This window comes from Mobula hypostoma, chromosome 8 (genome assembly GCF_963921235.1).
Source record: "Mobula hypostoma chromosome 8, sMobHyp1.1, whole genome shotgun sequence".
NCBI lineage: Eukaryota > Metazoa > Chordata > Chondrichthyes > Myliobatiformes > Myliobatidae > Mobula > Mobula hypostoma.
This window is the reverse complement of record NC_086104.1, coordinates 40,520,164-40,548,036: the sequence shown is the minus strand read 5'-3', so window position 1 is coordinate 40,548,036 and position 27,873 is coordinate 40,520,164. Positions and strand designations below refer to the sequence as shown.

At 40.1% G+C, this 27,873-nt stretch overlaps 1 protein-coding gene across 3 annotated transcripts in view; it reads left to right on the top strand.

Annotated features, from left to right (window-relative positions):
• Positions 1-27,873, top strand: part of ubr2 (ubiquitin protein ligase E3 component n-recognin 2) — a 172,542-nt gene that overhangs the window by 111,274 nt on the left and 33,395 nt on the right. For 2 of the 3 annotated variants that reach the window (XM_063055701.1, XM_063055702.1), the window contains exons 30-36: positions 12,356-12,555; positions 12,866-12,959; positions 13,760-13,921; positions 19,593-19,702; positions 21,340-21,412; positions 26,120-26,268; positions 26,659-26,714. In XM_063055701.1, the coding sequence (XP_062911771.1) occupies positions 12,356-12,555; positions 12,866-12,959; positions 13,760-13,921; positions 19,593-19,702; positions 21,340-21,412; positions 26,120-26,268; positions 26,659-26,714 (844 nt within the window). The remainder of the gene's footprint in view (positions 1-12,355; positions 12,556-12,865; positions 12,960-13,759; positions 13,922-19,592; positions 19,703-21,339; positions 21,413-26,119; positions 26,269-26,658; positions 26,715-27,873) is intronic. The other variant, XM_063055703.1, reaches the window with a different exon arrangement.

Here is a 27,873-nt window from a genome sequence, read left to right as displayed (position 1 = left end):
AAACAATTTGCTAGTTTGATATAGTTGCTTCTACTGATGCATCATGAACAATTTTCAACATTTTCCATTTCACAATGTCATTACTGCAACATCGTAATGCTTTCATCACCCCTTTTGATACAGTAGTCACTATCAACTTGATTATTCCCTTGTATTTTACCTATGTTCACTTCAAATCACTCAAGTAGTTCCCAGGCCAGTCTCATGTCCAAGATATAAAAAATAAATGTTTGTGAAGGGTACTTCAAATCATTCATCACATTGCTGGACCGTGGATTTGAACATTTAAACATAGAACTCCATGCATCTTGAATTTCTTGCAAATTTCCAAATCAGTTTACATCTTTAAAGCAACTCTTTATTTAATGCCTTCCATTGTGGTTTGGGCCATGAAGAAACACTGAAAACTCTGCATCTGTGATCAGTGTAAACTGTGAGGGAGTTAGATATGGCCCTTGTGGCTAAAGGGATCGGGGGTGTGGAGGGAAGGCTGGTACAGGGTTCTGAGTTGGATGATCCGCCATGATCATACTGAATGGCGGTGCAGGTTCGAAGGGCCGAATGGCCTACTCCTGCACCTATTTTCTATGTTTCTATGTTTACCCGATATGCTGTTCTACCCATTTGTTTTTTTGACATGACCAACTTCAGATGACTATATTATCCTCATCCAAAGCTGAAAGGATTCCCCTTATATGGTTCCTTCTTTGTACATTAAACTGTAGTCATTGCTCTTCCTTTCACTCAGTTTTGTTTCTGGAATAGCATGCCAATGCTTTCATATCTTAAAAGTTTTCAAAGGTCTTGGTGTCGAGTCTTGCTTAAGTATGCTCCTATGAAGTTGATTGTACAAATGGATTATGTTTTGATTTTTTTGCAAAAGTTTTAAGTTTGCATCACAAAGGCATCTCAGGGAATTTTTCAGATTTTCAATACTATCAATGTTAAACCTCTGTCCCAATCTTTAAATATTGCTGTTCTAAATTAGGAGGTAAGAGACCAGCATTACTTTGGTTATTGACTTTTTGGATTTATTTTGTCTTCATTTATTGCTGATACTGTTTTAAGAGGGTCTGTTTTGAAAGGTTATTGTGCATGTTCAAAAGAATTGTTTTCTGATGTAGCAGTATCCTTGAATTAACAATTTGAGGCAAAATTTATTTCTCCAAGTAAGTGGGAAATCTCCCATACTTTACAATTGATTTGTGAAGTGCTCAAGCCAAAGGAAATCTTGAGGGGCCGTGAATTCAAGTTCAGATTTAATTGTCATTCAGCCATGTACATGAATACAGCCAAATGAAACAGCCTTCCTTTGGGGCCAAGGTGCAAAGCCAGTACCAACAGCCTCACACACAGCACATATAGCGCATATAATTATGATAGAAAAACACTTACAAAGGACTAAGATGGCATTGATGAAGCAGAGCGACAACCTTGTTCGCAAAAATAACTGTGAACTACTTTATTAATCATACTTTTTCTTAAAAAGGGTTAACTTCCTTGTCAGAGTCAAGCTTTTGAACTGCCTGTGCAACCTGGCATTTTTATGGTATGAATTGAAGTCTCAAAGATGCAGGGGAGTTGCAGCGTAATATGCATGGGCCAAATCGAGGCAGTGGGGCCCGAGCCCAAAGCAAGGAATAAGCCAAGGTTTGATTGATTTAAGTGCCAGGCTGAATTGGAAAAGTCAGGTATGGGCTGAATCGAGATGACGGGTCCTGGACCCAAGGGTGTATTAAAGCGGCAGGGCCTGGGTGGGTCCAAGAGTGAGGAATGACCTGCTGTTTGGCTGATTTAAGCACCAGGCCAGATTGAAAAGGTAAGGGTGTCGGGGCCAGAAGAGAGGGATGACTAGTGTTCGGCTCGCTTCTCGTGAGGTTTACTCATCTGTGCACTGACATGAGGCATCTAAAGGGCTCCTGGACTGACTGTGACTGACTTTGTGGCTGTGGACTCACATTTGTGAACTTTAGTTCTGATTGTATTTGCTTATTTCTATTGTTTGCATAACTTTTTGTCATTTTAGGTGTCTTTTTTAATTGGTTCTATTGGATTTCTTTTTCTTGTACTGGTATAAGGAGTATAAAGACAGAATGTATGGTGATATCCAGAAAGAAGGAGAATCCTATCTGTAGGCTGAGAATAAATAGGGAAGACATAGAACAAGTACAGAACTTTTGCTACTTACGAAGCTGGGTGACATCAGGTGGCAGGTGTGACATGGACATCAAAAGAAGAATAGGGATGGCAAAAGACACCTTTACGAGAGTGAAGAGTATACTGACAAATACTAAACTAGGCATGACAACCCGCCACAGAGTACTGAAATGTTACGTTTATTCAGTTATGTTATATGGCTCAGAATGTTGGACAATATCTAGTAACATGAGGAAATGAATTGAAGCAGCAGAGATGTGGTTTTTGAGGAGGATGCAAAGAATATCATGGACGAAACGAATATCTAACGAGGATGTCTAGGTGGGAGGAGAAGATGGTGGCGCGATGCAGCACGCGCAGCTGTCCGGTGAAATTATATCGTCTCTGTTAAATAGGGGCTGTGGACAATTCTGATTTGATGGAGACAGACGTGAAAGCACAGAGGAACATCTGGAGAAATTTCTGAAACGTCGGTTCGTTGCCGCTGTTACTGGGCGAACGAGAATCTTCCAGAGGGAAGGCCTCAAAATCCCCGGCTTTGCCTGTTGCTGGTGACCGAGGCTGAGGTCGAATCGTTAGGATAGAGATGGTGCTCGGTACTCGGTGTCGGAGGGCTGATCGGAGGCTCAAAGTTTTCGGACGACTCAGAGTCGGACTGTGGTCGGGCATGGCAGGGAGAGTTTGCTTCCTTCTCCCGTCTGCGTGAGATGTGGGACATTCGAGAGACTTTGAACTTTTTTACTGTGCCGTGGCCTGTTTTTCATCAAGTTGTGGTATTGTTGCACTGTTGTAACTATATGTTATAATTATGTGGTTTTTGTTAGTTTTTCAGTTTTGGTCTGTCCTGTGTTTTTGTGATATCACACCGGAGGAATATTGTGTCATTTCTTAATGCATGCATTTCTAAATGACAGTAAAAGAGGATTGCGTGTACTCATAGTCTAATGTCATGAACAGAGCAAACACAAAAAGAGAAATAATGTATGAGATCATGAAAAGGCAACGTAAATTCATTGGACATGTGATTAGAAAAGAGGAGTTAGAATGCACGGTAATTATGGGAAAGATTGAAGGGAAGAAAGCAAGAGGAAGACAAAGAGAAATGATGATGGAGACAGCAGCCAGAGAACTGGAAATGAATACCAATGAATTGATCCACTTGACCCGAAACAGGAGTGTGTGGGCCATGGCTCAAACCGGGCATGGTACCTGATGATGATGATGATGATAAGGAGTCACATCTCATGGTTGTCTGTAGTATACATACTTCGATAATAAATTGACCTTGAACTTTGAAAAATAATATTTAAAAAATATTAACATAGGCCAAATCCTTGAGTATCATGGCCTCTTTATTAATGGTGTGCATGGATGTTGTCCTGGAGCCATGTTTCTGCAAGAACAAGCCTGCCTGTAGCAGTATTCATCTCGTGCAGGTGCAGCGGCAGATGAACATAATGCAGTTTATCGTCCACATTACGAACACCAGAAGGCAGATGAACACTATACAGTTTATCGTCCACAGTGCGGACACCGGAAGGCAGATGAACACTGTACAGCTTATCGTCCACATTACGAACACCGGAAGGCAGATGAACACTATACAGCTTATCGTCCACAGTGCGGACACCGGAAGGCAGATGAACACTATACAGCTTATCGTCCACATTACGAACACCGGAAGGCAGATGAACATAATGCAGTTTATCGTCCACATTACGAACACCGGAAGGCAGATGAACACTATGCAGCTTATCGTCCACAGTGCGGACACCGGAAGGCAGATGAATACTATGCAGCTTATCGTCCACTGTGCGAACACCAGAAGGCAGATGAACACTATGCAGCTTATCGTCCACTGTGCGAACACCAGAAGGCAGGTGAACACCATACAGCTTATCGTCCACAGTGCGAACACCGGAAGGCAGATGAATACTATACAGCTTATCGTCCACGGTGCGAACACCGGAAGGCAGATGAACACTATACAGCTTATCGTCCACATTACGAACACCGGAAGGCAGATGAACGCTATGCAGCTTATCGTCCACTGTGCGAACACCAGAAGGCAGATGAACACTATACAGCTTATCGTCCACAGTGCGGACACCGGAAGGCAGATGAACACTGTACAGCTTATCGTCCACAGTGCGAACACCAGAAGGCAGATGAACACTATACAGCTTATCGTCCACAGTGCGGACACCGGAAGGCAGATGAACACTATACAGCTTATCGTCCACGGTGCGAACACCGGAAGGCAGATGAACACTATACAGCTTATCGTCCACAGTGCGGACACCGGAAGGCAGATGAACACTATACAGCTAATCGTCCACAGTGCGGATACAGGAAGGCAGATGAACACTATACAGCTTATCGTCCACAGTGCGGATACAGGAAGGCAGATGAACACTATACAGCTTATCGTCCACGGTGCGAACACCGGAAGGCAGATGAATACTATACAGCTTATCGTCCACTGTGCGAACACCGGAAGGCAGATGAATACTATACAGCTTATCTTCCACTGTGCGAACACCGGAAGGCGGATGAATACTATACAGCTTATCTTCCACAGTGCGGACACCGGAAGGCGGATGAATACTATACAGCTTATCTTCCACTGTGCGAACACTGGAAGGCAGATGAATACTATACAACTTACCGTCCATAGTGCGAACACCAGAAGGCAGATGAATACTATACAACTTATCGTCCACTGTGCGAACACCGGAAGGCGGATGAATACTATACACCTTATCGTCCACAGTGCGAACACTGGAAGGCAGATGAGCACTATACAGCTTATCGTCCACAGTGCGGACACCGGAAGGCGGATGAATAGTGTACAGCTTATCTTCCACTGTGCGGACACCGGAAGGCAGATGAACACTATACAGCTTATTGTCCACTGTGTGATCACCGGAAGGCAGATGAACACAATGCAGCTTATCGTCCACTGTGCGGACACCGGAAGGCAGATGAGTACTATACAGCTTATCTTCTTCGACTGTGCGAACACTGGAAGGCAGATGAGCACTGTGCAGCTTATCGTCCACAGTGCAGACACCGGAAGGCAGATGAGCACTATACAGCTTATCTTCCACTGTGCAAACACTGGATGGCAGCACCGATGGGCAAGGCCAGCCCCCAACCCTATTTGGAATGAGCAGATAACTAAATGATGATAAATATAGAACTAAAAGAAAATTGGACAACTTTTTTCAAGTGATATGAGTTCATTCTAGGTAAAAATTGGAAGATGAACAGAATTGAATTAACTTCTTCATCCAAAGTAAATGAAGAGCTCTGAGCACTTCTGTAATTTCTTTTAAAAAATGATTGCAAAAAGGTTCAGTGTTACTTTGGATTTTTGTTAAGCCTGATTTAATTCTCAAAGCTCACATGGATTTAAACAATTGACTTCCGTTCATCATTGCTGATCAACTTGTATAAACTTCACTCTGCTGAAATCCATATGGGTTTAACAGTGTCCTGACTGACTGCATCACTGCCTGGTATGGGAACTGTACATCCCTCAATTGCAGGACTCTGCAGAAGGTGGTGCAGACAGACCAGCACATCTGTAGATGTGAACTTCCCACTATTCAGGCTATTTACAAAGACAGCTGTGTAAAAAGGGCCTGAAGAAGCAAGTCACCCCAACCACAAACTGTTCCAGCTGCTACCATCCGGGAAATGGTACCACAGCATAAAAGCCAGGACCAACAGGCTCTGGGACAGCGTCTTCCACCAGTCCATCAGACTGCTTAATTCATGCTGACGCTACTGTATTTCATGTTATATTGACTATCCTGTTGTACATAACATTTATTATAAAATTACAATAATTTCACATGGCACATTTGAATGGAGACGTAGCGTAAAGATTTTTACTCCTGTATTTGAAAGATGTAAGTAATAAAGTCAATTCAATTCAAGAGGGAGAGGCAAAACAGAAAATTACAGGGCGGTTTGCCTGACTTCAATGGTTGGCAGAAGTCTACTCCTAAGGATGAGATTTTGAAGTATGTGGAGGCGCACGATAAAATAGGCAGAAATGATTGTCGCTTCCTTAAGCGGAAATCTACCCTGACAGTCTATTGCACTTCTTGAGGTAACAACAGGTGGGATAGACGAAAGAGAGTCAGTAGATGTTTTTATTGAGCAATTCAGCACAGTAACAGGCCCTTCTGGCTCAAAGCGCCTGTGCCAACCAATGTGACCAATTATGGTACGTCTTTGGCATGAGGAAGGAAACCAGAGCACTCAGGAGAAACCCACACAGTCATAGGGGGAATGTACAAACACCTTGCAGACAGCAGTGGAACTGAACCCATCGCATTATGCTAGCTGCTGTGCTATCTTGCCTTTTACTTGGAATTTTCAGAAACCCTTTGATGAGGGCTGCTAAACAAAATAAAACCCTGTTGTATTACAGGAAATATACTAACGTGGACAGAAGATTGGCTGACTGACAGAAGGCAAAAAGTGGGAATAAAGGGAGGGCTTTTCTTGTTTGCTGCCGGTGGCTAATGGTGTTCCAGAGGGGTCAGTGTTGGGTCTACTATTTTTCATATGTTAATAATGTGGATGACAGAATCAATGCCTTTGTGGCCAGGTTTGCAGATGATGAAAAGGTAGGTGTAGGAGCAGGGTGTTTGCAAAATCTTAAACAGATTTGGAGAATGGGCAAAAAAGTGGCAGATAGAATGCAGTGTAGAGAAGTGTATTGCCAAGCACTTTGGTAGAAGGAATAAAGGTCTCAACTACTTTTTAAGCAGGGAGCAAATTCAGAATCAGAGGTGTAAAGGGATTTGTAAGTCCTTGTGCAGAAATCCCTGAAGGTTAGCCTGCAGGTTGAGTTGGTAGAAAGGAAGGCAAGTATAATGTTAGTATTCATTTCAAGAGGGCTAGAATATAAAAGCAAGGATGTAATGCTAAGGCCTTATAAGGCACTGGTCAGACAACATTTAGAATATTTGGATCCCATTATGTTAGAAAGGATTTGCTGGGTATATTTAGAGCGGAGAAGCTCTAGAATAAGTTTAGAGCCTAGACTCACTGGAGTTTAGAAGAATGAGGGGAGAATCTCATTAAACTCTACTGAATATTGAAAAGTGTGAGAGGATGTTTCCTCTAGTTTGGGAGTCTGGGACCAGAGGGCATATCCTCTGAATAGAAGGGCATCCCTTAGAACAAAGATGGGGAGGAATTTCTTTAGCCAGAGGGTGGTGAATCTCTAGAATTCACACTGCCAGCTGTGAAGGTCAAGTCATTGGGTTGGAGGTTTTTAGATTGGAGGTTGATAGATTATTGATTAGTAAGGGTGTAGAAGGTTATGGGGAGAAGGCAGGTGAATGTGATCTGGAGGGAAATCAATTACACTTGAATGGTGGAGCGAGCAATGGGCCGAATGGCCTAAATCTGCTCCTATGATTTATGGATAGGTACTTGTATATTAAAAACATCAAGAATATGGATTCGTGCTGAACAATTTTGCTTGTAAAAGAGAAGCTATGATCTTGATTGATTCGACGATGACTGATTTGTGCAGTTCTTCTGTTGTGCATTCAAAGGTGGCTGTTGAATCCAAGTTGTAAGTGACATGTATGTCCACAATAAGGACGTGGAAACTACTAGTTCTGGTAGTGGAGCAACTACATTTGCTTTGCTCCTTTGTCGTGCAGTGACTTGTTCTGCTTGGTGCCTCTCTAGGTGGTTGTGAGCAATTCCAGCCAAGGCTTACCAACCACCCTGGTCTCTGCTCCAGCTGTCTGGGAGCAAGTTTAACATGTGCAGTATTACTCTACACGCAGTCTTTGAACCTTTTACAAGACCTACCTCAATTTCTCTTGCTCAGTGAACACTCACCATACTGTAGCTGTTTGGGGATTTGGGAATTCTTCATACATGTGACATTCCCTATCTACCAAAGTTGTGCTTTGCAATCCTGGCCTCGAATCTTGTGATCCCTGCCCTGTTGAGGACCTCCATGTTTGTAACTCGGTCCTGCTATAGGATGCCAAGAATTGACCTCAGACTATGCATGTGAAAGCCCTCCGGCATTTTGAGGTGTCTTCTGTAAGCGGTTCAAGTTTCACATCCACACAGGAGATTGCTGAGGACAAAAGCTTTGTATGCCTTTAGTTTTGTAGACATGTTGATGTTGTATTGACCAAAGTTGTGGCTGGTCTTAAATCCTGGCACTGATATCTCTGTCTAATAAGCTATCCCTATAAATGACGCTACTGAGGTACTTGCATTCTTCCACCATCTTCGAGCTTGTCCCTTTGAATAGTGTTAGAGGAGGCAACAGCAGTATATTCAGGAGCAGGTTGTCTTGCCAAGGCTGATGGTAAGACTAAAGAAGCGCGAAGCTTTGGCAATGTTGTCGACAGTTAGCTGAAGTTCAAACTCAATGTGAGCCATCAATGAGTTTCTTAACTATCTTTGTTCTGGCATTCAGACAACTCAGGTCAAAGAGTGATCCATCAAGCCTGAATTTCAGATAGACACCACATTGAAAATCTCTGACTGCATGGTTCAGCACATATTTGAAGAACAGGTTAAACTGCACAGAAGCCAGCACAAACCCTTGCCACTCTCCATTTTAAATACTGAATAATTCTGAGGTATCTCTGTTTGAGAGGACTTTGCCAGTCACATTTGAAACCCCCTGGTTTCCTTGGCTGTGTAAGTCTAGGGAAAACACTCTCTGGTCCTGCCAAACTCCTGAGACTGAGAAGGCTTTCCCGCCCCAAACCTTGGTTTGTGTGGATTCTGTGTAATTTGCTACGCTGTTACTAATTAGTGCCATGAAATAACAGACAGTACACTGCATATGTTTAAAGGAATCTTAACTAAAGGATTAGCAAACAAAAAGAAGAGGGCCTATTTTAATTAAACAGTCAGATGTGCACAAGTTGGAGCTCATCTTGAACTTCTGTCACTCAACGCGCTGGACCCTCGGTTGGCGGAAAGCACACCCCACCTTCTGAACGTCACTCGCAATCAAACGGGTCTCCCGCCGAATTGTATGCTATGACTGGTTCTCCCCAGCATCTTCTCTTCATCTCCTGCTGAACCAAAATAAACCCCAAGTCCAACTTTAGTGTCCCTCACCAAGAAAGCCTCCCTCTAATTCTACCATCCTAATTCCTCATCGTCCCTTATCTTCAACAATAACCCAAACAGCTGACAGCAGAACAGATTGCTCTTACAGAACTGCTAAGTGAAATACATACAGCATAATAGAGAAAATATGAATCAAGGCATTACACGTTGTTCTGAAAAAGGTGGATGAGATTGACAAATTTGCTTGGACAGCCAATTTTGACAGGATTGTCCAGAGCACCCTTCTGTTCACAGTATCAAGTGCCTTACTTAGACCTACGAAGGCAGTGTTCAGGTGTAGGTTATGAGCAATACACTTTTCTGAATCTGACGAACTCAGAAGATCATATTGATGGTAGTGTAACTTGACAAATCCCACTCTGTGTCTCAGGAAGGTTCTTTGCAAATATGCTGGTGGTGGAGTGTCATCCTCAACTGACAATGACCTTAATGGTGAAGTGAAAGCAAGGGAACAAATTGCCTCCTCCTGCCTTTCATTATGTTATGTTTTAAGAGCTTGAGGAATAGAAATAGTAAGTGACTGTAAAGTCTCTACTGTTAAGACTGTACAATAAAAGTGGCTTGACAGCCCATTTCAGTAGTAAATAACCAGCCCAATGTTGTGTAATTTTGCAGATATTAGAAATAGAGATTAAAGAAAAAAGTTTCTCAATATCTGTCTTGTCAAATCCTTCAAAGATTTGATCATTCTTACACCTCTCAGTTTAGGGAACATAACTTATAGGGACTTGTCTCTCTTCCCAGAAAAGAAATCCACTACATTTTACTTAACCCTTGCTCAGTTAAATGTATCCCTTAATAGATGACAAAATCAAAGCTCTAAATATCAATTATCAGTGGTTTATGTGGTTGTGCAAGAATTATTTACTCTTGCACTCTAATCCTTGTGTAATAAAGGTTAATGTACCATTTGCTTCTACATTATTGTTACTGTGACTTCTGTGTAAAGACATTAAACTCTACATTTACTTGCATCTCTCCTTTTAAAAATAAAATTTGGCTTGCCATTTTTCCTAATATGGCCAATTTTATATTTCCCTACATTATTTTCATTATTGCCTGTCAATCTCTTGAAATCAGTGTTTATAACTCTGCCAAAAATTCCTGGAACTATTGACTGCAAAAATTATAGAACAATCAGTCTTATGAGTCACATAATAAAGATTTTGTTGAGAATTGTTCTGAGTCAAATTAAAAACAAGTTAAGACCAGAAACTTCTCAACTGCAATATGGGTTTATTGAGGATAGAGAAACTAGGAACACAATTTTCATGCTATGAATGCTTTCAGAAAGGGCAATTGAATATCAAAATGATGTCTTTTTAGGGTCTCGGCCTGAAACGTCGACTGTACCTCTTCCCAGAGATGCTGCCTGGCCTGCTGCGTTCACCAGCAACTTTGATGTGTGTTGCTTGAATTTCCAGCACCTGCAGAATTCCTGTTTTTTGCGTCTTTTTATGTTTTATTGATTTCACTAAAGCATTCGACAAAGCGCAACATGAAAAATTATTTCAAATTCTCGCTAAACTAAACATTGACGGAAGGGACCAACAACTGCTTCAAAATTTATATTGGAATCAAACGGCGGCGGTAAAAATTGATGATAATATAAGCAGTTGGACTAAAATTCTAAGAGGAGTTAGACAGGGATGTGTTGCCTCACCGGAATTATTTAATATCTGTAGTAAAATGATTCTCAGAGAAATAGAAGACCTAGATGGGATAAAAATTGGAGGTGTTAACATCAACAATATAAGATATGCAGTGGATACCACCCTAATAGCAAGTGCTGCAGAAGACCTACAAATCCTCCTAGACAAAGTACTACAAACGAGTGCAGATTTTGGTCTAACCATCAACTGTAAAAAAAGCAAATGTATGGTAATATCAAAACAACAGGATACTCCCAACTGCCAATTGTACATTGGTAACCAAAGAGATTGAACAAAAGACCAGCTTTAATTACTTTGGTAGCTTTATATCACAAGATGCTAGAAGTAAACTAGAAATAAAAAGAAGAATTGCCATTGCCGAAACCAACTTGCAAAAAATGAAACCCATTTTTACCAACAGACACATTTCTATGACAACAAGGCTTAGGCTACTAAAATGTTATATCTGGTCAATCCTGCTGTATGCTTCTGAAACGTGGACTATAACACCAGAACTCCAAAGAAACTTAGAAGCAACAGAAATGTGGTTTCTCAGAAGAATGCTGAAAATGTCATATTGAGATAGGGTATCTAATGAGACAGTACTCCAACATGCCCATACAAAAAGATCTTTAATGAGAACATTAAATGAGAGGAAACTTAAATTCCTGGGCCATGTCATCAGAAAGAGAGAAATAGAATGCCTTACATTACAAGGCCGTATGCCTGGGAAACGCGGAAGAGGAAGGCAAAGAACAAAATATATGGACACTGTGAAAGAACTAACAAATCGAAGTGTGTGAGATATCAATGACGCTGTGAGGGATCATTCAATGTGGAGAGCCATGATCGCCCAAGCGTGTAACGTTCAAGGCACGTGAAGAAGATGATTTTAATCTGCCACCATCTTGTCCATTTATTTGACTTCTTTCTCCACTTGCAGTCTCTTTGTGCCTTCTTCTCAGTTTATGATCCTATTTCCCTATCCTGTCAGTGAACTTGTTGCTCTCAGCCTCCTCCCATAAATTGATATGGATTCCTACTAGTTGATGACCAAGCACTGATCCTTCAGCAGCACAAAAATTACTATCTACTTTCCAACTTCACAACACAACATTTCTGTAGAAGTGTCTTCACCTTCTGGATGATTGCAGCAGTTCAAGAGGTTGGTTCATTATCAGATCCTTAGGACATTTCAGTATGGTTTATAAATGCTCCTACCAGTGACACCAAAATAAAAATGTTTTGCTTATTCCATTTTATTTCTTTTAATTAATTTCTGCTGACACCTTAACCACAATCATATGACTCTAAACTTGTGCAATAATCTCTCATGTGGCACCTAATTGAATGAATTTTCTTTACACCCAAGTAAACTAATACTGTCATTTTGTTTTCCCCTGTAGCCCAATAGTTCCTGATGCTGCATTGATTGCTTTGGGTCCCAGACAAACAAAGGTTTTTGAAAAGAAGCAAGTTGTGACATGCATCTTGTGTCAGGAGGAACAAGAGATCAAAGTTAATAACAAAGCAATGGTTTTGGCATCATTTGTTCAAAGGTCAACTGTCTTATCAAAGAACAGGACAAGAACCATTCAGGATCCAGGTGATTTCACATTTTTGAAACTGAGTTATCATCAAAGGAAAAAATTCTTTACTGGGATTTCAACAGGTTTATTTGTTTTCACTCCAATGTGTAGTCAGAAAAATGGCAGATTTTAGCTGTATTAGGAGAGTCTTCAAATTTGATTGCAAAATATACCTTGTTGGCCTAAAATATTTAATATGGGTGTATTTTGTTTTCTTGAAGTCAGCATCATTTTAAAATCATGTTTATCAGGAAACATGCTTTTTCAAATTCACCATTTATTAAGTGTTAGGTTCATTTTCAATGTGCTTTTATTTCTCTTCATTAGAAAACTATGACCCATTGATCATGCAGCCAGATTTGACCTGTGGCACCCATATAGGTAGCTGTGGACACATCATGCATGCCCACTGCTGGCAGAGGTTAGTACAAAATCTTCATAACAAATGTAGTTCCCTTCACCATTCAAAGAGTTTAGGCTGGTGTCTGATACATTCCACTAATCTTCGCAAATGGTGATCAGTGAATTTTTCAATTCTGAAAAGTTCTTTTCCCCCACGGCTAAAATCTGATGAGTTATCATCCTGAAAAATTGGATCTGCTTCTCTTTTCACAAATGCAATATGGCCTACTGAGTATTTCGAGCAGGTCCTCTTGTTATCACTGGTCACTATCTATTATTGTTGCCCAGAAAAATACTTTAGCTGTATAAATTAATTAGTTAATGATTAGTTATGACATATTTCACATAATCGCTAAAGCCATGTGATTATGTAACATTTCACTGTAGGCTATTTAATTTTCTGTCCTGTAGCTTAGTTTACTGTAATTTTAAGCCATGTTACTACCAATTAGAAACAAATATTCCTCCTATTTTGTCAAGATATTTAAATACTCAGGACTAACAGCATTCTATTTAGTTATATCTACTGTCCCTTTAACTCAGTGGTGTTCAACCTTTTCCATGCCATAGATTCTTACCATTAACTGAGGGGTTTTTGTGCCCAGCAGGATCTCGGGTCAAAGATTAAGTGCCTTTACAATTCTATCCTATATTCTACTCAGCTCTTCAAATGATAGACCAAATTGAATTTTTAATTCTTAAAGTAGTATTTTTATATACACAGATGCACGCATTGAGCTAAAAAATACAATTATTATTTCTCTTGAGCTAACAATTATTTTTATGTAAGTTTAAAAAATCTAATTATTCTTTTTGCAGCTACTTTGATGCAGTTCAAGCAAAAGAACAGCGTAGACAACAGAGATTAAGGGTGCACACTAGCTATGATGTGGAGAATGGAGAGTTTCTTTGTCCTCTCTGTGAATGTTTGAGCAATACAGTAATTCCTTTGCTTCCTTCATCTTGGAGCCCACAGAACAGGTTAGATTGTATTATTGTGTCCAGTATTATGCGTGTTGAGTAACTCTATTCCCCATACAGCAATTATACCACTAATTAGCAAGCACAGACAATGAACAGCAGTTGCAAGTATACTTTGAAGTCTGAATATGAGCAAATAAATTCATATGCCTTTTGAAAACTTTGATGTCTTGTGCAAAATCTTAGATTCCAAGAGCCTTATTGTTGATGGGCAAATTTGAAGGGTCCACTCTGGTATTATTGCACTTGGCACACCACTATCTTTTATCTTATTCCTTGACCAAATGTTTTCAAACAAGTAGTACAGTGCAACTGATGATGTGAATCTTAAAGTGATATGCTCCACAGTAATTTCAGAATATTGGTACGTTGGGCCAAGTGCAGCGATTTTCTACCATGGTTATAGGTCTTGACCCAAAACTATGACCATCCCTTTGCCTTCGAAAATGTAGCTTGACCCACTAGTTCTTCAAGCAGTTTATCTTTTGCTCGAGTTCCAGCATCTGCAGTCTCTTGTGCCTCTGCCATTTACTTATCGTGAGTTGTTGAACTTAAAATTCCTGCAAACAAGCAGCATCTAGTAACAATTCTGCCTCTTATTTCCAGATTATTTTAAATAAGTGGAATAGAAACTTTCAAGTGTGTTTGAGGTTTGATAATTTTAACTGTAACAATAATATGAATGACATCCTGTCTTTTAACAGTAGCACATTGGGCCATTGATGTATGCTAATAAATTCAGTCAACTACACTGATCTGTGCTACTGCCTCTCTGTTGTTTGAAATTGACCTATTTGTGGTTCCATACCTACTGGGTGAATATTGTTAATATATCTCCAGCATTGATCTTTCCTGTTATTTTGAACAGTCACTTCTGGCTGATAGTCACTTATCTATAAGCAACAGCTGGCCTATTTTATTCCACACATGTAGCATTGACAACAGAAGGTGCCCATTCAGCCTGGCAATTACGTACCAGTCCCCTCCTTGCCTATACAGCACCTATTTTGTTTCTAAAATCTGTTTGTCATGTACTTTTATCTCATTCACTACATTTCCTCGCAAATAAAAGTTGACTCCTGTAATGCAGCACGAAAATATGCTACTTTTGCAGATTCCTCCACAAACTCTCAAAGCTGTAGATGATTTTGTGAAATAATCACCAACTTTGCCATATATACAGTTGCAAGAAAAAGTTCGTGAAACCTTCGCAATTACTTGGTTTTCTGCATTAATTACTCATAAAATGTGATGGAATCTTCATCTAAGTCACAATAATAGACAAACACAATCTGCCTAAACTAAGAACACTAACAATTGTACTTCTCGTCAATTCTGAGTAGGCTATTTAAACAATCACAGTCTAAGTTCAAAAAAAGTATGTGAACCTCTGGGGTGATGCCTTCTCATCATCATCATCAGGTGCTGTGCCCCGTATGAGCTTTGACCGCCATGGCCCAAACACTCCTGTTTCGGGTCAAGTGGATCAATTCATTGGTATTCATTTCCAGTTCTCTGGCTGCTGTCTCCATCATCATTTGTCTTTGTCTTCCTCTTGCTTTCTTCCCTTCAATCTTTCCCATAATTACCATGCATTCTAACTCCTCTTTCCTAATCACATGTCCAATGAAGTTATGTTGCCTTTTCATGATCTCATACATTAATTGTCTTTTTGTATTTGTTCTGTTCATGACATCCTCGTTAGATATTCATTTCATCCATGATATTCTTTGCATCCTCCTCAAAAACCACATCTCTGCTGCTTCAATTCGTTTCCTCATATTACCAGATATTGTCCAACATTCTGAGCCATATAACATAACTGGATAAACGTAACATTTCAGTACTCTGAGGTGGGTTGTCATGCCTAGTTTAGTGTCGGTCAGTATACTCTTCATTCTCGTAAAGGTGTCTTTTGCCATCCCTATTCTTCTTTTGATGTCCAAGTCGCAGCTGCCATCTGATGGCACCCAGCTTCCTAAGTAACAAAAGTTCTGTACTTGTTTTATGTCTTCCCTATTTATTCTCAGCCTGCAGATAGGATTCTCTTTCTTTTGGATATCACCATACATTCTGTCTTTTTGCAATTAATTGATAGACCCATTTTTGCACTTTCTTCGACAACTATATCAATTAAGTTTTGTAGTTCTTCCTCCGTACTTGCAAATTAACATGGTGTCATCCGCACATCTGAAATTATTGATGTTTTCACCGCCAACTTTGATTCCAAGATGTCTCTTATTTTTTGTAATATTGTTTCACTGTACACATTAAACAAATCAGAAGAGAAAACACACCCTTGTCTAACACTTCTCTTGATTTTCGTAAACTGACTCACTTCTCCATCCATTCTTACAGCGGCAGTTTGTTCCCAGTATAGATTTCTGATTAGGCGGAGGTCCTTCAAAACTAGATCTAGAGTTTCCTGTAATATTTCAAATAACTTATTGTGCTTCACTTTATCAAATGCTTTTGTGTAGTGGATAAAACGAACAAACAAATCTTTTTGCACCTGAATAGCTCGTTCTGATAGTATCCTTAGCACCAATATCGTGTTTCTTTTACCTTTGTCTTTCACAAAACCACATTGTTCTTTACCTATTTCAACGTATCTTACTTTTAGCTCTTGTCATCAAAATTGTTAGAAGTAGCTTGGTGATATGACTCACTAAACTTATGGTCCTATGTAATTCATATAGGACCTTCAATGCGATGCCTTCTGCAAAAGCTATTTGGAGTCAGGTGTTCCAATCAGTGAGATGAAAATGGAGGTGCAGGTTGTAGAGGTGCCCTGCCCTATAAAAAAAGACACACAAAATCAGATCCTGTTCTTCTCAAGAGATATCTGTTTATGTGCAACATGCTTCAATCAAAACATCTTTCAGAGGACCTTAGAGGAAGAATTGTAGAGATGCATGAAGCTGGAAAAGGCTACAAAAGCACTTTTAAACACCAGTGTTCTCAGTCCACAGTAAGAGAAATTGTCTTCAAATAGAAGATATTCGATACTTTTGCTACTCTCGTAGATGTCCTGCAAAGATCACACCAAGTTCTTTTTCACTTTCATCAATGCTGAAAGTGAAAAAGAACTCAAAGGTAAATGCAAAAGACCTGCCGAAATCTCTAGGACTTGCTAAGGTCTCTGTTCATGTGTCCACTATAAGGTAAGTACTGAACAAGAATGGTGTTCATGGATGGGCATCATGGAGGAAACCATTTATCTCCAGAAATAGCATTGCTGCACATCTCAAGTTTGCAAAAGACCACCTGGATGTTCCACAATGCTTCTGGAACAAAGTTCTATGGACAGATGAGACAAAAGTTGAACTTTTTGGCAGAAATGCATATCACTATTTCTGGAGGAAAAAGGGCACTACACACCAACACCAAAACCTCATCCCAACTGTGAAGCATGGTGGAAGGAGCATCATGGTTTGGAGCTGCTTTGCCACATCAGGGTTTGGACAGCTTGCAATTTTTGAGGGAACCATGAATTGAAGATTGTACCAAGATATTTTACAGGAGAATATTAGGGTAGTTGTCCATCACCTGAAGCTTAATAGGAGTTGGATAATGCAACAAGACAGTGATCCGAAACCCAAGAGTAAATCAACAGAATGGTTTAAAAAGAACATTCATGTTTTGGAATGGCCAAGTCAGAGTCCTGACCTTAACTCAATTGAGGTGCTGTGGCATGACCTGAAGAGGACTGCTCATGCAAGGTATCCCAGAAATATTGATGAACTAAAACAGTTTTGTATGGAGGAATGGTCTAAAATTCCTCTTTGCCATTGTGCAAGTCTGATCAGCAACTACAGGAAATGTTTGGTGGAGGTTATTGTTGCTAAAGGAGGTTTTACCAGTTATTCCATACAATAGCTCACATACTTTTTCCAGCCTGGGGTGTGAAAGATTAAACTGTGTTCAATAAACACATGAAAAGTACAACTGTTTGTGTGTCATTTTAGGAAGATTGTGTTTGTATATTATTGTGACTTGAATGAAGATCAGATCACATTTTACGAGTAATTAATGCAGATAACTAGGTAATTGCAGAGAGTTGAAACTTTCTCTTGCCACTGTATTCAATACATGAATCTTCTGACACTGGCTTTTTGTGGTCACTTTCTTTGCCCTACCTAATACAATATATTCTTCCAATTGTTTGGAACTCCCCTCAGTTTTTCCTTTGAAAAGTGGTGGATACAGCCCAATCCATCACAGGCAAAGCCCTCACCACCATCGAGAGCAAGGAGTGCTGGCACATGAAAGCAGCATCCATCATCAAGGACCCGCACCATTCAGGCCGTGCTCTCTTCTTGCTGCTGCTGTTTGGAAGAAGATGCAGGAGCTATAAGTTGCACACCGCTAAGTGTCTTTGGTTAATTTATTTTGTACCCTGCAATATTTAATTTATGCACTTTACTTTGTTTATGTGTAATTCATTTGTAGATTTAATTCTTACTTTCCCAAGTTATTGTGTGCTGTATATGTGTTGTGTACGACTGTGCTTTATACCCTGGTCTGGAGAAATGTTGTCTTGTTTGACGATATGCATGTAAATGACAATAAATTTGACAAAGTTCAGGAATAGTATTAACTTTTCAACCATCAGACTCCTGAACCAGAGTGTCTAACTTCATTCACTTTAATTTGAACTGATTCCACAAATTATGGACTGTTTCAATGACTCTACAATTCATGTTCTCAATATTTATTTATTTACTTATTTGTCTGTCTTATTTATTTGTCTTTTTTGTATTTGGTTTGTCTCCTTTTACACATTGGTTATTTGTCAATTTTTGTTTGTGTATAATTCCTCATTGATTCTATTTTATTTCTTTATCCTACTGTGAATGCCTGCAAGAAAATGAATCTCAAGGATGTATATGGTATTATATACATACATTGATAATAAATTTACTTTGAACTTTGAACCTTTCTAAATGAAAGGCGTTTAGGGCAGCAGTGAAGTTCCTTCATCTCTGTCTGTCCTTGGCTATTTGGTTGTGATGGTGTTCAGAACTTGCTTAATCATGCCAGTAGCGCCCTCTTGATTTTCACTACTCTCAGCTATGCAGAGCCTATTTGAAGATTCAGGAGTGCCATCACACACAGATGTAGAAGGATTCTTCATCGTGTTTCTGTAACAGTTTTGTTTGACCAGTCAGAGTTGTTACCCCTATTCTGAATCCGAATCTGGAGAGCTACTGGACCACTCTCAGTCTGGCCGCTATCCTTTAACCTGTTTGGCATGGGGTTACCACACTAGGTGCCAAAGCACAAGGCCCTGACTCCAGCAAGCACAGCTCCCCGGGTCACTGAAGCCTGCAAACCTCCAAACCACAATAAGGTTGTGGTCCTCCTGGATATAATTGTCGTCTCTTTCAGCACAATTATATTAATGAAGACATAGTACTACAAATTTGTTTTAAAGCAGCTGTTGAGTTTTTCAGGTGGGAAATCCCAAGGTTCTTAGTCAAGAAGAAAAGTTTAGAATTATGCCATCCTGTTAAAATTTGTTTGATTTAGTATTCTATACTAAATCTATTAAGGACCAGGAAAAGTGATAAAAATGTTAGTTTCACTGAAAGCATTATGGAATTCTACATAATGAATCCATTGGAATAGCATTACTGAAGCAAACAGACCTGTATTTTTGTGTTTTCAGTAACAATTCAAAAAGCTTTTCGGGCATTCCTGTTTTATCTCAATGGCTGAAGTGTACTTTGCAACATTTGAATGTACTGAGAAAAATCCAGGATAAGCAGCCAGTATCTGGTAAGCTCTTAAAGAATTTTAATTAATGCATGTATTTTCTGGATAAACAGAATTATGATAATGGAAATGAAAATTGCCTACCTGTGATTTATTTTTTCAAATCTTTCATAATCAAGATAATTTGTATGTCTATGATACAATACAGGCCAAGGTTACAGGCAAAAGTTACTGAAATTTACTGAGAGTAAAAAGTATTCAATCCATACAGACTAATTATTATTGTTCTGTTCTATTTAGTTAGACTAACTATTAATGGCCATATAATGGCATTGTTATCGAATATATTTAACGGAAGCAAACTTAAAAAGCTCTTCTTAACTACCCCATATTCAGCATAAGAGGCAGCTTGCAAATGCAATCTTGCACTGCTTCTGAAAGGAACCATTATTTATCTTTTTACTGCTGAGTTACAGTTAGAATTATAGGATGTTTATCCAATCTCTCTTTAACCCAATAATTTTCAGGTAAGCTATGTGTTTAATATTCAGATAAAGTATATTAAGCGAGTTTGTATGATGCATGAGCACATTGTTTAGTTTTGTCCCATAAATGCAAACAACTTTAAGTTGAATGGTGTATTTTAAAATATTATGCTCCAAAGTAATTTTATATAAGTCGTGATGTCAAGGAGCACTTGCAGTGCAAAACCAGGCAGGAGAAAACAGCCCATTTGATTGGTTCTCTGTTTTCCCAAGCATTTGCTCTCTGACACTACAGCATGATCCATCTGCAAAGTTCAGTGTATTTACTTGCCTGTTTTACTCTGATAGCAACTCCCAAAATATCCTCATGTTCCATTGTCTTTGAGACTGAATCTTGAAATTTGCAACCTAATAATATTTTGATTGCACCTTCAACTGAAAGCCAGCAGCAATGTGAGGAAGCTCATAACTTACCTCTGGAGAGCAAACAGGAATGGGAAATAAATGCTGGTACACAATAACCACAACTTGTGATTGAATAAAATAAAAATCAAAGTGGGGACCCTTATTGTTATTTTTTATTTATAATGCATTATTCCAATTTTATTTCGGTTGACTTCAACCCATAGCATTTGCAAGATGTAATATCTGTCCAGTTACATTATATAAATCTCTCCAAAAACTAATAACAGGGCAGGTTAGAAACACTAATTGGGTGAGATACATGTTAAGTCTCTTTTTCAAACAATCATTGATTCATTGGTTTCTATACTGATGTTGCTTTTTTACTAGTTGTTAAAACTTGTACCATATTATATCTACATCCCGGTTAAATTAGTTTTTCTTGATTATCATGAGTGGGACAAAATATATGCAATAAAAATTTGTTCCCTGAATGAGAAAAATCTGGGCTGATTCATACATGTTCACCTTAATTCTCAAATCTGAACAGTTAGCAATTGTTACATGATAAATAACTTTGAATACTGCTTTTAAGGAGTAAATATATTAAAACCAAATCAAGGGATATAGTCAAGGTGATTGCCATAAATATGACTAAAAAGTCTGCTCCATCTTTCTAGGTAAGTGGGATTTTGAATGTATATTGCTGGCAGCTCTCTGCACATTCATGGATGCCTTTGTTTAAAGTTTAAAAAAATAGATGTATGAAATTAAGTTAAAAGTATGACAACCATGTATCATTTCCTGATTTAGCAGATAACCCCTCCAGTGCCAGTCTGGAAGGAATTGAAGCCCCTGAGGGATTTAGACCTGACATAAAGCCGAAGTATGTATTTCGAGAATTATGGTTTTCTCAAAAATATCATTATTTTTCTTCGGTGCTCTTGTAGAAGATTTATTCCACAATAAACAGTTTAGATAAATGAAAATGTAAATTGAAATTAATTGACAGCATTTATTGGGAATGGCAGTTACACTTGTCTGCATTAAATTCCGTCTGACATTTTTCAGCCCGTTTTTCCAGCTGGTCCAGATCCTGTGAGAACTTCTTCACTGTCCACCACAGCACCTGCCCCCGCCCCCCCCCCCAAAGTTGGTGTCATCAGTAAATTTGCTGATCCAGTTTGCATTATTATCCAGATCATTGATATAAATGACAAAGAACAGCGGATCCTGTGGCACACTAATTGTCAGAGGCCTCCAGTCAACCATCTACTTCACTCTCTAGCTTCTCCCATGAAGCCAATGCGTAATCCAATTAACTACCTCAACCTGAATGCCAAGCTACTAAATCGTCTTAACCAACCTCCCATGCAGGACCTTGTTAAAGACCTTGCTAAAGTCCATGTAGACAACATACACAGCCTTGCCTTCATTAACTTTCCTGGCAAGAAAAACTGTAAGATTGGTAAGACATGACAAAGTACTGGAGGGATTCAGCAGGCCAGGTAGCATCTATGGAAAAGAATAAACAGTTGGCATTTTGGGCTGAGACTTCTCATCAAGACTGGAGAAAAAATTTGAGAAGTCAGTGTAAGAAGGTAGTGCGGGGGGGAGGGGAGAGGAAGAAATACAAGGTAGTGAGTGATAGGTAAGACCAGGAGAGGGGGGGGGTGAAGTAAAGAGCTGGGAAGTCGATTGGTGAAAGGGATAAAGGACTGGAGAAGGGTGAATCTGATAGGAGAAGACAGAAGGACATGGAAGAAAGGGACGGAGGAGGAGCACCAAAAGGAGGTGACAGGCAGCTAAGGAAAAATGTGAGAGAGGGAAACCGGAATGGGGAATGGTGAGAGGATGGGTCCGTCACTGGAAGTTGGAGAAATTGATGTGCATATCACCAGGTTGGAAGCAACCCAGATGGAATATAAGGTGTTGCTCCTCTAACATGGGAGTGGCCTCATCGTGGCAGTAGAGGAGGCGTGGACTCACATGTGGGAATGGGAAGTAGAATTAAAATGGGCGGCCAGTGGGTTTCCCACTTTTTCTGGCAGACGGAGCATAGTTGCTTGGCGAAGCGGTCTCCCAATCTACATCGGGTCTCAGTGATATACAGGAGGCCAAACCAGGAGCACAGGAATCACCCTGCCGTCAAATTTATCTGGTCCATTTCTGACACCTTCCCCCGCCTTTTGTAAATCTCTCGGTCTCTATCTCTGGATAGAGACAGTTTATCTACTGATATATCATATAAGCCTACTGATTCTCACAGCTACATGGACGATACCTCACCTCACTCGTCACTTGTAAAAATGCCATCTCCTTTTCTCAATTCCTCCGTATCTGCCACATTTGCTCTCAGAATGAAGCTTTTTATTCCAGAACTAATGAGACGTCCTAATCATTCAAAGAAAGGGACTTCCCTTTCTTCACCATCAATGCTGACCTCACCCCCATCTCTTCCATGTCACACACATCTGCAGCCACCGTGTCCTCCTGCCACCCCACCAGGGATAGGGTTCCTCTTGTCCTCACCTACCACCCCACTGTCCTCCGAGTCCAGCAGATAATTCTCTGCAATTTCCTCTATCTCCAATGTATCCCACTACCAAGCACATCTTTCCCTGCCCCTTACGCTTTCTACTTTCTGCAAGGATCGCTCCCTATCCGATTCCCTTGCCCATTCGTCTCTCCCCATTGATCTCCCTCCTGGTACTTACCCTTGCAGGTGGAACAAGTGCTACACCTGCCCCTACACCTCCTCCCTCATTACCATTCAGGACCCAAAACAGTGAATCTGTTGGGGGTAGATGACCCCCCAACAGAGTATTTGGTGCTTCTGATGTGGCCTCCTGTATATTGGTGAGACTCGACCTAGATTGGGAGACAGCTTTGCTGCGCACCTATACTCTTGTCCACCAGAGAAAGGGGATCTCCCAGTGGCCACCCATTTCAATTCCTACGTGTCAGTCCATAGCCTCCTGTACTGCCATGATGAAGCCACACTATGGGTGGAGGAGCAACACTTTATATTCCGCCTGGGTAGCCTCCAACCTAATGGCAAGAACATAGATTTCTCAAACTTACTGTAAAAGCTACCCCCTGCCCTTCCCCATTTCCTATTCCCATTTGTCTCTCGCGCCTTATCTCCTTACCTGCCCATCACCTCCCTCTGGTGCTCCTCCCCCTTCCCTTTCTTCCATGGCCTTCTGTCCTCTCCTAACAGATGCCTCCTTCTCCAGCCCTTTATCTCTTTCAGCAATCGACTTCACCCCTCCCTCCTGCTGGTTTCACCTATCACCTGCTACCTTGTATTTCTTCTACCTCTTCCCCCACCTTCTTACACTGACTTCCTGACGAGGGGTCCCGGTTTGAAATGTCGACTGTTTTCTCCTTAGATGCTGCCTGGGCTGCTGAGTCCCTCCAGCATTTTGTGTATGTTGCTTGGATTTCCAGCATCTGCAGATTTTTCTCTTGTTTATGATTGGTTAGACATGACCTACCACACAGAAAATCATCTTGGCTATCCCTAATCAATTCTTGTCTATCCAAGTACTTATACATTCAGCCCCTTAGAATATCTTCCAATTACTTTACCGCTACTGATATCATCCTCACCTGGCTATAATTTCCCTGCTTATTTTTAGAGCCTTTCTTAAACAACGGAACAACATTAGCTATCCTTCAATCCTTTGGCACCTCACCTGTTGCTAAGGATGATTTAAATATCTCTGCACTAGCCTCCCATAGGGTCAAAGTGAACACCTTGTCGGGCCTTGTGTATTTATCTACTCTAATTTGCCTCAACAGAGCAAAACATCCTCCTCTAATCTTTATATGGTCCATGACCTAACGGCTGTTTTGCCTCATTTCTATAGACTTTGTCTAGCTCCAGGGTAAATACAGATGTAAAAAATCCATTTAAGATCTCCCCCATTGCTTTTGGCTCTATGCATAGATAACCACTCTGATCTTCAAGAGAACCAATTTTGTCCCTTCCTATACTTTTGCCTTAATATATCTGTAAATGCCCTTGGAATTCTCCTTCAACTTACCTCATGCCCTATTTTATCCCATCTGATTCCTTGTTAAGTGGTCTCTTGCATTTCTTTTACTCAAGTACCTCATTTGTTTTACCTGCCTTACACCTACTATGCATCACCTCCTTAATCAGTGCCTCAACATCTCTCAAAAACCAAAGTTCCCTAAGCCTTTTATCCTTGTCTTTTTATGACAGCAACATACTACTAACTGTACTCTCAAAATTTCACTTTTGTAGGCTTCCCACTTACCAAGCATACATTTGCCAGAAAATAATGTGTTCCAACCACACTTGCCAAATCTTTGGATTACTATCAAAATTAGCCTTTCTCCAATTTAGAATCTCAACCCAAGGACATAGCCATACGTTTCTCATTCCTCAATGCCACCCCTCCCCCTTTAACCCCTCCTGCTCTATCACATCTATCACCCATGACTACAATGTCATAACACCATGTGCTGATCCATGGCCTAAGCTGATCTACCTTTCCTACAATATTCCTCGCATTGAAATATACACAATGCAGAACATTCATCCCACCATGCTCAGCCTTCCAGTTCCTGACTTTGTATGTATGCTTAACATCAACTTTTCCCAGAATCACTAGTATCTGCTCTGGCGCTCTTGTTTACATCCTCTGCAATTCAATTTTATGCAACCCTAGCAAACCTTCCTGCAAGAGTATTAGTCCCCCTCCAGTTCAGGTGCAAACCATCTGCCTCTACAGGTCCCTCCTGCACCACCTCCCTTGCCATGTGTTACACTATATTATCTTCCTATTCCCAGCCATACTATCATGTGATACAAGTAGCCACGGGGGTATTCTGCACTGCCTGCCCATCTCCTTTCCTCCTCCTGACGTCGTCCAGTTAGCTGTGTCCTGCACCTTGGGTATAACTACCTCTCTGTATCACCTATCTATCACCTCAGCCTCCTAAATGATCCAGAGTTGCTCCAGCTCCAATTCCTTAACACGGTCTATAAGATGCTGAAGCTGGTTGCACTTTTTGCAGATGTGATCATCAGGAACACTGAAGCTCCTCCTTGCTTTCCCACATCCCACAAGAGGAGCATTTCAGTATCCTGTCTGGTCCCCACAGCTTCAACTGTGCAACAAGAAAGAAAGCATATTAAACAAAAAGTCTCTCTACTGCCTTTGCTCTCCTCACCAATGCCTCATATGAGCCAAAGATCAACACCCCACTCTAAAACACTGGCCTACTCACACAATGGACATTCCACTTAAATTGAATTCTTTTTATTGGCCCATGTCAAGTGCCTAATTACACACAATGCAACATCTCCTAGTAAGGTGCTGAAGACAAGAAGAACTTGAATACTGAAGAAATGTATAAATAAAGTATTGCATGCAATCCTCCCTTTAATTTCACCACTTACTGCAATGTTTATTAAGATTAGTGCTAGGTTAAAACTCACTTAGCCAGATTTATATCCTCGTTTGTTGTTTCTTTATATTACCTGTAACCTGTGGTAGCTGGTTGATACGTATTTATTGTTTAGATATTTCTTGCAATGGTGCCTTATTTTTGTTAGGAATCCTTATTCAGATAGCATCAAGGAGATGCTGACAACCTTGGCTACAGCAGCATACAAAGTGGGACTGAAGGTTCATCCTAATGATCAGGACCCACGCGTCCCTATAATGTGCTGGGGAAGCTGTGCATACACGATTCAAGCAACAGGTTAGTCATGGTGAATGCCAGCAGGGAGAGTTATTACTTATATGCAGATTTTGCAGGAAGTGAAATAAAATATTTTTGAACATGTGTTCAGAGCAGAAAGTGTTGAAAATAGACAGCATTCCAGGCAACTTCTTTTGAGAGAGGAACAAGGTACATTTCATTAGAATCGGGAAGAGTTAGATAGGAAAAAGGTTATGTTACCTAAAAAGACAAAAGGTAATTGAAAGAACTAGGAGCACAGTCTGTGAAATTGTATTTGCTGAATAAATCATTGTCTGGGTAGTAGTCTTAAAACATGGTTAAATTTATTTGATAATGTTAGTATTACTTAGATAACTGAAATTCACTTTAAGACCATAGTAACGTGTAAACTCTTCCATTTATTTCCAGAGCGTTTCCTGGCAGATGAAGAAAAGCCACTGTTTGGTCATCTGCCATGTAGGCAGGTAGGTATTGTAAAAATGTACAGACTCTATGCACAATTACAAAGTAAAAATATGAATCTGAAAATGGTATTTGAAAAGTCAAAAGCTAGATGCTAGTAGTAGAAAATACTCGATGTTGAGCAATTCAGGCAATTTCTGTGGAGAGAAAAACAGTTAATGGGTTGAATGGTCATTGATCTAAAATTCTAAAATTCTTCCTCTCTGGCTGACCTGCTGAGTATTTATGGCATTTTTTTTCTTACTGTTGGTCACCTTCACATTGTGACCATTTGGGATATTGACATTTTCCTTTACAGAATTCAGAAGTTGATAAAAATTTGAGATATGAAATAAAATTTGTACTCTTGTTGTTTCTGTGGGGGATTAAAAATAAATCAATGCAAGTTGTCTTTCAACTTGCTGTAGGTGATGTGCCTTTGTATTATGGTAATTGCAATACAGAAAAATGGTACAGGATTGATTTGGCAAGCCTGTTTTAAGATAACCCAAAGAGCTCTTTAAAAGGGTGACTAGGGAGAGACCATCAGGGCTGCCTATGTGTGGAGCTACAGGAAATGGCTGAGATTCTTAATGTCTATTTCTCCTTAGTGTTTACTAAGGAGACATGAGAGTGATAAGTGGTGAGGTCTTGGATTCTATATGTATTACAAGGAAGGATGTATTTGGAGTCTTGAAGCTCATTAATGGGGCAGATCCCCAGAGCATGACCACGTGCAGACCGAACCAGATTGGAGGTTAGGGAAGAAAACGCAGAGGCAATGTAGAGATATTTGCTTTGTTGTTAGCCACTAGTGAAGTTCCAGAAATCTGGAGAGTGGCTAATATTGTTTCATCTGTACTGTAAAACTCTTTATGACTTTTGCTCATTTCCTAGGAATGCAGCCCGCCACGCCAATAATGCTGGGTTTGCCTGCATTTCTAGAAATGGCATGTTCAGATTGCAGTTGCATATTTCAACTGGACTAAAAGGTTTTATTTAAATAGAATTCTTTAAAAGCAATGGGAGGGGTTCTCAACTGAGGAAAAGCAGTTTTATGTGACTGATGTACTTCAATGAAAGGGAATTTGACACAGGTCTGTGGATGCCTGAAGTAATAGGACTATTGGACTAAGTGATTAAGCAAGTTAGCTGGGCACTTTATTCACCAAAGTAGAGGAT